General features: G+C 40.1%; 1 protein-coding gene across 4 annotated transcripts in view; it reads right to left on the bottom strand.

Annotated features, from left to right (window-relative positions):
* Positions 1 to 2229: 2229 nt before the first annotated feature.
* Positions 2230 to 13242, bottom strand: part of Trf2 (TATA box binding protein-related factor 2) — a 99248-nt gene continuing 88235 nt past the window's right edge. For 2 of the 4 annotated variants that reach the window (XM_065229321.1, XM_065229322.1), the window contains exon 4: positions 8209 to 11405. In XM_065229321.1, coding sequence (XP_065085393.1) covers positions 10930 to 11405 — 476 coding nt within the window. In that variant the 3' untranslated portion in view covers positions 8209 to 10929. Of the gene's footprint in view, positions 2256 to 4070; positions 11406 to 13242 lie in introns of those variants that run through there. The other 2 variants (XR_010518229.1, XR_010518230.1) reach the window with 2 other exon arrangements.

Below are 13242 nucleotides of genomic sequence, written 5' to 3'. Positions count from 1 at the left end.
GTAGTGAAACCCGTAACAAGGGCCGGAACCAAACTGAGTGCATAGTTGACACTGCGAACACGATGCCTCTGGTAAAATGTGTAACGGCAAACTTGGGCTGTTTGGAAAATCATGGCTCAGCCATTTATTGACTAATTTCAAATCTATTGCCGCCATTTGCATTTTTACTTTAAAGGTTTTTTCGGTATCAATAGATTAAAAATCTATCGGCAAATTGCTGAGCAAAGATTTTTCAAACATTGCCAATTTGCCGTTATACATTTTACCGGAGGCATCCTCTTCGAAGTGTTAAACCATTTTTTTTATTTTGCATAGACTTTGATGATCTTTCTACCTTCCAGGGCTGGAAAGCTCGACAAAGAGTGTGTGGTTCTCCCATTTGCTTCACACACTCTTTTCCAACTAATCTGTGAGAAAGCGATCCACACAATGAGCGGTACACTCCGTGCGTCGCAGGGAGCTGGAGGTGAGGTGACTCGCTGTCACTAGTGAGGTCACAAAAGTCACCGCTAGTGAGGTGACTCTCCGTGCAAATCAAATGGAGAGTCACCTCACTCGCGGTGACTATTGTCACCTCACTAGTGACAGCAAGTCACCTCACCTCACTCGCGGCGCAGAATAGACCTCTATTAATCAAATCATGCCGAATATGCTGTTAACTCTGAATATAATGAATGCTGAACGCCATCGAATAATTCAATATGTGTATTTAAGGTGACTGTGGTCACTACAGGGTACTTAGACACCCGGGAACGGTTCCGGTAGGGGACAATGGGGCCACTTTCAGTTTCTAATCTAAATGCGCCGTTCGACCCACAAAACTTGATGATTTTTCAAACTGAAGTGTTTTGACATTATCCCAAAGGCCGATGGATGGGCTGGACCACATTCGGATACCTCGGAACCGGTTCCGGTAAGGGGACAATAGGGCCACTTTCAGTTTTTCACCTAAATGTGCCGTTCGACCTATCAAACTTGATGATTTTTCAAACTGAAGTGTTTTGGTATCATTCTAAAGTTCAATGGATAGACCAGATCACATCCGGATACCTCGGAACCGGTTCCGGTAGGAGGACAATGGGGCCAGTTTCAGTTTCTCATCTAAATGTGCAGTTCAACCTATCAAATTTGATGATTTTTCAAACTGAAGCGGTTTGGAATAATGCCAAAGTCCAATGGATGGACTACACCGCATCCGGATACCTTGAAGCTGATAGTCGGTAGGACCCCAGTTTCAGTTTCTTTTGTAACAGAATTATAAAAAACAAAAACTTGTGTACATTTTTGATAGACTGAAACTAGTTTCATCAAAATTCGTGCAAATCTGGCCGAACTAGAGCAATTATAGATTATTGACTTTGAATTTCGAATATGGTGGTATCGTGAAGGTTACAACAATCATTGATCATTGATCAAACAGGCCATTGTGGAGGTTCTATTTAAATATACACTAACTTTCAAGTTCCAGCTTGCATGCATCAATTTTCATAAGGCTTTAGAGGAATACCGTCTGGTATGTCTAGTCCTTCAAAAAGTTAGGGAATTTTTCAACTTTCATTAAGCTTCAAATAACATGATCAGCTTCATTTGAGCTGTCTACCTTCACTTTCACCGAAGACAACATATCAAACGACTCATGCGACTGCTATAAAACAGTACAATCGCTCCGAACGTATTTGATAGGAAAAACTCCAACCCCAGAAGAAAGGTTTGTGTATTTGCTTATTTTTCTATGCGTTGCTTTCACCTTCGCTCGATCGCAACGCTACTGTATATATCACATGGATTCTGACAAAGCTACCAGTCTTCTTGATATGATGTCTTCGCTTTCACGAAGTTCTGGAGGACTATCCTTCCCCTTAGAAATTACTCCCCCATATTCTGCGCCGCGAATGAGGTGAGGTAACTCGCTGTCACTAGTGAGGTGACTCTCCGTGAGAATCAAATGGAGAGTCACCTCACTCACAGTGAGGATTGTCACCTCACTAGTTACATCGAGTCACCTCACCTCACTCGCAGCACAGAATAAGGTGGACTATCTTCACTTTGGTGAAGCTCGAGGAGGGTGACTCTATCTAAGATGCAGGAAAGATATTCCCCTTTATTCTGCGCCACGAGTGAGGTGAGGTGACTCGCTGTCACAAGTGAGATGACACAAGTCACCGCGAGTGGTGACTCTCCGTACAAATCAAATGGAGAGTCACCTCACTCGCAGTGACTTGTGTCACCTCACTAGTGACAGCGAGTCACCTCACCTCACTCGCGGCGCAGAATAAGGGGGATTGTTTTGCTGTGGTTAGCTGCGCGCACGCTGAATAGATAGAAAGAAGATTGATGATGATTCTTAAGATTTCCTGCAAAAAGATGATGCGCGATGCCAGTAGATGCGAGAAATGAAAGAAGATTTTTCGTAGATTGATTCGCTAAAGTGAGATTTTTCGAGCATCTAGAATTGCGATTTAGATGTGACGCCCCCCCATCTCCAATAGGACTTTCTACCACCACTTTTGTAAAGGAGGATTGTTGCCTTCATTTGGACTTTCTAGCTACACTTTTATAAAGAAATTGAGGACTAGAACTGCCTATAAACGCTTAACTGTCCCATCTCTGCTTGATTTATAAGTCAGCAGTTCCAGGAAAAAGAGCGATTTGTATGAAAGTTTGCTGAAATTTGGCCATTTTAGATCTTCTAAAATTTTCAAAATGGCTTCCTTGAAATTAAAAAAAATATTGCGCAAAATTGACTTTTTTGCGTCATTTCAATCAGAAGTGCCATCTTCGTGTTACAATTTATTTAAAAATGTCAAAGATCCCATTTTAAAAAATTTACAAGTTGCATAATGGTTCAAGAATTTTAGCAAAAATGTGAATAATTGCCGAAGAAGATCCAGGTTTTTCCGATTCTTTATTTGGCGTTGAACTGCTCTATTCATATGGGACAGTTGTTGTGGTCTTATGGATAGGAAAAACCTCCATTAGGCCTTTTAGGCCTATTCTGCGCAGCGTGTGAGGTTAGGTGACAATTAAGTGATGGTGAAGTGACAATTGTCACCTCGAGTGAGGTGAGTCTCCATGCAAATAAAATGGAGAGTCACCTCACCCGAGGTGACAATTGTCACTTCACTAGTGACAGCGAGTCATCTCACCTCACACGCCGCACAGAACATTATCAAATTATGTTTTTGAAATCATGTTGATAACATATTTTTAGATACTTATTTTTTCAATGAGGTTGAATTCATATTTTGATGTTTCTACAAATTTAATTGAAAACAAAATATGATGTTCGACTAAGAAAGCATGCACATTTTTATCACTGACAGCTACTTTTTCAATCTTTGTTTTTTTAAGTCAAAATAAACTAGTTATTCAATGAATTCCGGTATTTTAGAGGTAGTGGATTCTAATAAAATACTTCGACGAATCTTTTGAGAACTTTCTACCATTTTTGGAGGGTTGCCAATTTAGGTGAAGACAGACTTCATGAAGTGTTACATGATTTTACAGGGGAATTCCCACCTCCATTTTTAGGAAGCTTGGATGGACTATCATCTCCATTAGGTCTTTCTACCCCCACTTTCATAAAGCTACAGAGGATTATTACCTCAATTTGGAATTTCTACCTCGACTTTCAAGAAGCTTTCGAGGACTAAAATACCTCCACTAAGGGGACAGCCCGACAAGCGTAGTGGTTAGCATCTACACCTCTCACGCCAAAGTCACGAGTTCAAATCTCATCCCCGAACAAGTCACGGATGACCCATGGCTATTATAAAAAATACCTCCGCTTTCGCGAAGCATTGGAGGCCTATTACCTTCATTAAGACTTCCTATCTTCTCTTTGATAAAGCATTGGAGGACTGTCATTTCCATTAGGGATTTCTATCTCCACTTTAATGAAACTTTGGGGGACTTTCCTCTCAATTCGGAATTTCTACCTTCACTTTTATCATAAAGCGTTGGACCCTAGGGATTTCCTGAGGTCTGTTCCGTGTCGCGAGTGAGGTGAGGTGACTCGCTGTCACTAGTAAGGTGACTAGAGGCTTTGTTTGATTTGCACGGAGAGTCACCTCACTAGCGGCGGAGAATAAGGGGGCCTATCTATCAATTGATGAAGCTTTGGAGGACTACCGTAAAGTACTATAATTTCCCGCATTATCTCAAAATTCGATTCAAATCTTAAATGAGGACATTTTGAATTGAACAAGAATTTTGGATAGGTGTTACTGACTATTGTGTGGGAAGAATATCCATTTAGAAAATATCACAATACACTACAAATTGTTGAACGAAATTATGGCACTTCACGGTATCTTCATTAGGAACAGCTTCACGTCAAATGACGAATCGGAAAAACTCGACCCTCTCCGATTTGCATGAAACTTTGCATAATTGTTTGCTATGAACGATTCACATTTTTTTTTAAATTCGGCCATTTTGGATCATGCAAATTTTTCAAAATGGCGCCATTGAAACTTAAAAAATAGTAGCCTAAAAAAAGACACTTCCGATTGAAATGACATCTGAGACAAAGTTGTAGAGCAAAATAAAGTGTTACTTAAATATACAAAAACATGTGTTTAGTCATTTCAAGTGAAAAAAAAAGAACCTAAACTACTCAAAATGCCTAAGTCCGAATATTAAAATTAAAAAAAAAATCTTATGACAAATGCAAACCTTTAAAATGTTTAAAATTATGGACACTTAAAGATTTACAAAAATCTTAAAACATGAACTTTGGATCAAAATTTTGAACTTTTTCTAAAACCGTTTTTTCATGTAATTTATGCTCAGAAAACAATGTTTGAAATCATTGAAAAATTCCACAAAAAAGGATAACAAAAATTTCAAAATTTTTACCAAAGGTTCTTGTCCTACGGTTTGTGTCAGTTTTCCAGATTTGAACATTCCAAAAGTTTGAATTTTTTTATAATTTTAAAAAAAAAAATCAACCAAGGACATTTTGAGATATTTGGGATTTATTTTTTTTACATAAAATAGTTAAACATTTTTTGTTTATTTTTCCCACGAAGACATGCCTTTTCTCTAAAACTTTGTCTCAGACGACATTTTGATCAGAAAAGCCTGTTCCGTGTTAAAATTATTTGAAAAATTTCAAGGACATCATTTTGGAAAATTTTACAATATTCAAAATGGCCGAATTTTAGCGTAAATGTGAATCATTGCCAATAACAAACAATTACGCAAAGTCTGATACAAATCGGTCGAAGGTGGATTCAAACATTCTTATTTGTTTACGCTATTTTACCAGGAACTGCTCCATTGGAACTTTCCATTTAAACTTAAATTACTCCAAACCTTTGATGAGGCTTTACAGGACGTTCTACCTCCACTTTGATGAAGCTTTGTTGGACTTTTACCTCCATTCAGAATTGATACCTTAACTTTCACGAACCATTATCTACATTAGGGCTTCCTACCTCCACTTTGATGAAGCTTTGGAAGCCTATCATCACTATTGCGTTTCTAACTCCAGTTTGACGAAAATTTGGAGAATTTCCATTTTTATTAAGAATTTCTACCTCCACTTTGATGGTTGCACTCTCCCTCACTTCCACTGGGACTTCCAAACTTTCTCTTTCGTTATGCTTTGGAGATCTAGTACACTTCCATTGTAAATGTTGACCTATCCATTAGAACTATGGAAGCCTATCATCACGCCTACGGCTTTCTACCTCCAGTTTGATGAAGATATGTAGGACTTGAGGACTATCTCACTTCCACTAGGACTTCCAAACTTTCTCTTTCATTATGCTTTGGAGATCTAGAACACCTCCATTTTCATGCTGATTGCTCTCTGAGAAGGACTTTCTACCTTCACTTTGATGAAACTTTGGAAGACTATCGACTCCATTAGGGCTTTCTATCTTCCCATTGAAGAAGCTTCGGAATACTTTCAGCTCCATTAAGAATGTCACCTCCACTTTGATGAACCTTTGGAGGACTATTCACATCGCCACAGTGGCATTCTACCTTCACTTTCATTATTATTTGGAGGATTATCATCTCCATTAGAACTTTCTACCTCCACTTGCATGAAGTGTTGGAGGATTCTATTTTGCGCTTTCAACCTCTAGTTTGATGAATCTGTCGTCTACCAAACGGTCGATCAGACCAGCTCAAAATTGAGTCAAAATCGATTCAATTTCGTCAAAAGAGAGTTGAATTTTCCGAGAAAAAGTCCTGGAAAACCAAGAAAAACTTCTAGAGCATGAGGAAAATTCATGAACATTTTACTCAGTCTAGGATACTTTAGACTTCCACTTTCATGCTGACAGCTTGATGAAACTTTGGAAGACTATCGTCTCCATTAGGGCTTTCTATCTCCCCTTTGAAGAAGCTTTGGAATACTTTCAACTCCGTTATGAATTTCTATCTCCCCTTTAAAGAACCTTTGGAGGATCATTTACATCGGCACAGTGGCATTCTACCTTCACTTTCATTATTCTTTGGAGGATTATCACCTCCATAAGAACTATCTAACTCCACTTGCATGAAGTGTTGGAGGATTCTACTTGGGACTTGCAACCTCCAGTTTGAGGAAGCCTTGCAGGACTATCATCTAACACACGTTCGATCAGACCGACTCAGTTTCGTCCAAAAGTGTATTGAATTTTTCGGGCAAAAGCCCTCATGGCCACTGAGAATAACTCAGAGAGAGAGAGAGAGTCACTTCTACTCAGTTGTATGAGAAATGTATAAAAACTGTAGGTACTCAGCGCTGCCTTCCTGCAGTTTTTATAAATGTCTCCATACCTCTAAGTAGAAGCGACTCTCGCTCTCTGAGTTATTCTCAGTAGCCGGGCTGGAAAACCATGAAAATTTTACTCAGTCCGGGAATATACTAATAGACTGAGTGAAACCTCTATGAATTTTTCTCTTAACCTTAAAAATGTATTTCCTGGAAAAGACTTTTGCCGAAATTCCTCAAAATTTTGAGGAAGTCCGGTGGTCGGTCCTCAAAATTTTGAGTCGGTCTGATCGACCGTGCACATCTTTCATAAAGCTTTAGAGACAACTTCACACTGCTTGTATTTTCTACCTCCATTTTTATGAAGCTTTGGAGCTCCACCTTCATGAATTCAAAACTATGATGAAACTAAGGAACTCACCTCCACTTTCATGAAGGGCAATCACTTCCATTAGGGCTTTCTACCTCCACACTTTGATGATTTTTCGGAAGAGGTCTGTCGCAAAGAGGGCCTCCCAATTTCGATCTTTTTCGATAATTTTTCGAAGGAATCTGAAATTACGACTTCAACTACGACGAAACTCACAGTCCTAGAACATTTCGGTAGAATCTTCTGAAAGTTTTGCAATTTTCGGAACTTGAATATGTATTAACCTTCAAAGGATTGGCAAGGTAAAAAGTTGTGGGAATTCCGAAACTACCATGAGTGTACAAATTTCCGCTTTTAACTGGTGTCAAAAACTGCGATTTTTCAATTTGGTCTGGTTCAATGTTTTAATTGCTGTTCCTCTCGGGCTTGATCCAGTATTAGATTGAAAATATCGCAGTTTTGATCACCAATGGGCGGTAATTGATACTGGATTCAAGCAATTAGTTTCTCGATCCATAGTTTGAGGAAAACAAATGGAATGACGGTAACCAGTTTTGAGTTTAGATTGAACTGATCTAAATTTATTGGTAAGGCTCTCTAGGGGCAGTGGTTTTGAAGGACTTCAGGAAATGTTTGGATGTTTGCAAGGCAAAGTTTGAAAACGGACGACATACTTTCTAGAGGTTTATTAGTAGAACAATTGCCCCCTTATTCTGCGAGTCACGTGACTCTCTGTCACCGGTGAGGTGACAATTGTCACCTCGTGTGAGGTGAATCTCTATGTAAATCAAATGGAGAGTCACCTCACACGAGGTGACTATTGTCACATCACCGGTGAGAGAGTCACGTGACTCGCAGAATAGGGGGCTGAGGATTTCCCAGTGCTTTTCTAAGGGAAGTTGAAAGACTAGGAAGAGAATATTGGTCGAAGGTTTTCCCTCATTTCGCAGAAGCATTTCCAGAAACTATTTGGAGAGTCAAGCTCAGCTACATTCATTGATGGTTTCAAGAGGCAATTCAAAGCAATTCCAGCTAAAATTCAGAGGATTATCAAGAAGCTATGTTTTATAGAAAAGCCTCATACAAAATCCAGGAAAATCTTAGGAATGTTGTTTTGTGAGCTTCACAAGAATATCCGTAAAACTTCTTAAAAGTCTTCCACGAGCTGATCGAAATGTTCCAATCAGTCTTTTACCTTCTAGAAATCAGAACTTCTTTTGAAAGACCTCAATGCATTTCCAGGTAGTGACTAAGGTAAGGATTCTTTGAGAGGTTCAGAGAATTTTAAAGCAGTCTAGTTTCCAGACCGTTCCCAAAATTCTTAGAATGACTCATGGAGAACGTTTAATGTTCTCCGATTTTTTTCTAAAACTTCCCTTAACTTCTTTTTCTGAGCTCCTTTTGAAAGACATCAATGCTTTTTCAAGCAGGACTATCCTAATAAAAATACCATAAAATAACGGTAATCCGGATGATAGAACGATTCCACAAATGGTTTAGATGATACCCCAAAACACGCCGTTAAGCTATTTGTTATGGTTATTTTCTATTAGGGTAAGGCAAGGACTCCATTAGATGTTCTACGGATTTCAACCAGTCAGTTTTCAAACGAATGACTCGTGGACTACCGCTATTCGCAGTCCCGTGTCCTCTGAAATTTCTATTCAAAAGGGACTGTTATGCGAATAGCGGCAGTGAAGAACCTTAAGGGTATTCTCAGAATATTTCCTGAATCTTCGCTAAACATCTTCAGAACTCCTTTTCAAAGACCTCAATGCTTATCCAAGAAAGCTACACGGACGATCAGGCCGACTCAAAATAGAGTCAAGTGGACTCAATTTCATCAAAAGAGGCTTTACTCAGTCTAATACTCCTAGACTGAGTACACTTTTCAAGGATTTTCCTCATATTTGAGAAGTTTTTCCTGGGAAAGCCCGGAAAACTAGACTCACTTTTAACAAAATTGGATCGAAACAACTGAATTTTGAGCCGGTCTGACTGTAACAAAGTGCATGAACTTTTTCTGGAAAGCACAACTTCCTGACAACCCACCGACGGTTCCCGGAAAATTTTAAAACGCTTCATGAAAAAAGTCCTGAGAATACTCTCTGAAAGCTTATTCGTAAATCTTACAATCACCTGATGGTTTCCCTAACAAAGACATCACTTTCAAGTGCGGGAGCACTTAAACTTTCTGACGAATCGATTTCCTAACACGGACATCAAAACCAATGCAGTGAACTAAGCTTCTGAAGTCTATCTTTTTCGACCAGCTTCCTGTGCACAATTTTCGCTGCGATAGCGAAGCTTTCCATTCCCGGGGAAGTCGATCTCTGCACCAATGACGCCAAATCGAATAACTCAGGACCAATTGTACGCAGCGACACATTTCACTCCTCTTGCTCAGCACACTCTAAAAGTACATAGCTAATAATAATCGAATGATTTTAATTTTCATCTTTTATCTTCCTCTCCAGATAACCAAACAAGGTACTCTACTGTAACAAAGTGCTGTTGAAAATTGATCCAGAAAGAAAAATAAAAAAACTCAAAACAGTAACTTAAAATTTCACATTAGTTTCGCTCACACGATGGAATAGATAGATTTTTTTTTTGATTGCAACATAATCTTTTTGTAACATTTTTTTTTCAACAGAAAATAAGCTTAACGAAAAAAAAAAAAACAGATTAGATTAACAAAACTGGAACCGAAAGGAAAATCCTAACTTGCAGTGACAATAGTAGGAGACAAAAGAAGCTTTGATATATTCTAGATCACGCTCGTGTCTCGCTTTCTCTCTCTCTCTCTCTTTCTCGCGCTCTGCGTGTATGAGTTTGTATTTGTATTGTTACTTGTCCTAAAATAAATACAATATCTACATTAGAATGAAAAGTTGTTGTTGGTGGTGGTTGATGGAGGTGGAAATATCAATCATTTCGTTTTTTGTTTGTGTGTTCAGTTCTGTGAATATCGGAACCACCCCCTTCCGACACTGCTGAACCGAGACAATACCAATAATCTTATAGTGATTAATGCCCGTTGTGGGTGTGTGTGTGTGTGTGTGTGTGTTTGCCACGACGTTCTTCGGTGATTGTTAGATTATAGGAACGCAGCTTTTCTGTATGTGTTTCATTTGCAGGAACCCTTTTTCATTTCATACAAGTTTTATTTTGTTAGTCAACCGATAGGTAAATCAAAACTTCCATATCCTGTCCATTAAAGAGTGTCACAATGGATTAAAAAAAAGCAACAAAACCGTAAATATCTCAACGCTTTGGCGCGAACGAGGATCCTCTCTCACCTCCAAAAGAACAAAACCTGATAAATCGAAAAACGGAGAGTATGTAACGTGGGCGTGGGCAAATCTCAACCCTCACCTCAACTCTTTGACTTTGAGAGAATCGACATGACAAATTACTAACATCACTAAAATAAGGCTACCCTATTTTGGCTCAAAACATTCACGAAACTGAATTATTTCGATTCCTTGATGCCTATTTATACATAAACATTACTATTCACAGGATTTGTTGTAGTTAAGGTAAATGTTTCAAGGGAGAGGCTTGCTCAATTGCTCAATGTTTACAATCTACTGTTCTCAGAGTGTGTGAGTGTGTTTGTTTGTCTATGACCAGTTCCTTACATGAAACCACATTTTTTCTATTAGAAAACAATAGAAAAAAAACGGGTTAAACAGAGAAATGTAACAAGCAATAAGCGTTGAATATTGTAAGATCTCTATATTCAAAAGGCATTTGAGCCGGGCGGGATTCGCGCACCTCGAACAGCATTGAGTAAACGAATTGAGTAAAGCCGAAAGGAAAATAGGAAAACGATCTGGATGATCTACTCATCGTCACTCTCGATCAGCTCCTCGACGATGTCGTCATCGTCGTCGTCCGACACGAACATCGCGTCCTCGGTGGGATCGTTGTCGGCCTTACCGGCCGGACGCCGCCGGCCGCCATTCTGGGAGCTGCTGCTGTAGCGGGACTTGCACGAGCGACGGTGATTCCTTCGCTGGTGTATTGCTTTGGTGTGGTTGCTGCTGCTGCGTACGTCCTCGTCGTCGTCGAACGCGTCCCCGTCGTCATCGTCGACAATTTCGATGCAGGCTCCTTCTCCTTCTCCTGCGTTGCCACCCGCCGGGAACATCGTGGCCGATTCGTCGATATCACATTCCTCTTCGATCAACAGTTCCGGATCGAATACGGGCGGCTTCAGTATCTCTATCTTCTCCTGCGGGGTACGCTTCTTGCGGAATTCGTACACCAGCGGGAAGATCTGCTCGATGGCGGCCTGCACGAACGCAACGCTGGCGGCTGTGGGCGAGATGAAAGGACAAGGAATTAGTGCTTTGGACTGGCGACCGTGTAACGGAACGATTGTTATTGTTCGGTTTAATCAATAATGGATGGAAATGAATAAGCTTACCAAATGCGGCAGACTACAGTGGGCTGATTTCCAAAATTTTATCGGACTGTCGAAGTTGATGGTAATGGTCAATGAATGGCAGGCTTAGCTTATGTTTCAGTTATTGATGAAGCCATGATTGCTTGGGTATGAAAAGTATGTAGCAAAATAATATGCGCAGGTTTTAAGCAATTGCAAGTTGATCCGAGTTGCCGGATGACCGTGAGAAAGGACTTAAGAGAATAACATGATGACTTGCAGGCGAAAAAGCACTTTGACTAGAGAGGGTCTAGTATAAGAGAGGAGTGGACTGGCTGATTTTGAGCCAAACGAACTGTCAAAGCCAGAGCCAATCGAGCCGCACCTATCTTGACTGCAGTGGCAGTGTTGCTAGAAATCGCCTGGGTATAGGTTGCCACGGCAGTTTGTATTGAATCCGCTCCTTTCTTATACTAGACCCTCTCTAACTTTGACTAGTTTATTCAATCAAAATACCGTGTTTTTCAGAATTCTGAAACTTTTCAAACCTTTCTTACAAACTCGGAAGTTTACTACGAATCTTCTGGAAAAGCTTTAAACTTTCTCTAGAAGTTGTACGAACTCCAAATTATCAGCTATCGAATATAATTGAATCTGAGAAGTTGGCGAGAATCAAAATGAGTCAGGCGAAAATAACGTCCAAGAAATTTTTTATTCTAAAATTAAAACCTCACTTTTTACCTGGGCACCCAACTTTCAAAAAATGATTCTTTGCCAATTTGCACTCGAATCGGTTGCAAAATGCAGATAATGATATGGAACTACCACTCACTGTAGCAACACAACTGTCGGTAGATAGCCGGCGCCGGTGGTGTAGTGGTAAGCGTAACTGCTTTCTAACACCCCGATAGGTCTGGGTTCAATCCCAGCCGAGGTCGGTGGGATTTTTCTGAGGCATAAAAATCTCTGGTCACGTCTTCCTTCGGAAGGGAATTAAAGCCGTTGGTCCCGGCCCATGTGTGTTGAATGGGTGCGATATCCTACGCAGGTGTGGAAGCTGCCTTCCTGCACATTCGATTGCCGTCAATGAATGGCAATCGATGTCCGTCGGTGATTGGCACTAGATTGCGGAACAGAGACCGACGTTAAATAAAGGAAAAAGAAGAACTGTCGGTAGACTTTGAACTATCCTCGCTTTTCGACATGATCAAGTTTAATAACCTCTAATTGTACTCAACCTGCCATTGTATGAAGGGCCAAAAACGGTTTGGGAGAATCCACGGGATAAATGAGAATCTCCTTCCAACAACAGGATCATACAACCAATCAAAACACAGGCTATCGAACAGGAGGATGCCCCAGTGACTGGGGAGAAGAGCCCACCTTATATTCACGAAATGTTAAAGACAGGGAGTTGGCATTTCCACTGTCCCCATCCATTTCGCTTCAATGGACTCTCCCGTTTTAGAACTAATTCGAGTGTTATTTGGGCATAAACTAGGTTTTCAAAGTTGGTGCACAGGTAAAAAGTGAGGTTACTTGACGTCGCTGACTAAAACAAATCCACAAATTTAAGCAGCAAATTGGCAAGCTCCTTTAGCCTTTTCCACCGAAAATTCAGTATATTTTGAGGACAAGTTCGATTATCCGAACTCCATATCCAGTGCATGGACAGATTTTAAAAATCGTTCAGAAAACATAGAACGTACAAGGCCGATCCAATGGACTCGGTAATGTTTTATTACGACCCAGTGCCCAGGGCTGGAG

Source organism: Ochlerotatus camptorhynchus, unplaced genomic scaffold (genome assembly GCF_037179485.1).
Source record: "Ochlerotatus camptorhynchus isolate MF236.1 unplaced genomic scaffold, CSIRO-AGI_Acam_v1.1 ptg000313l, whole genome shotgun sequence".
Lineage (NCBI taxonomy): Eukaryota > Metazoa > Arthropoda > Insecta > Diptera > Culicidae > Ochlerotatus > Ochlerotatus camptorhynchus.
This window is presented reverse-complemented; position numbering and strand designations above follow the sequence as displayed.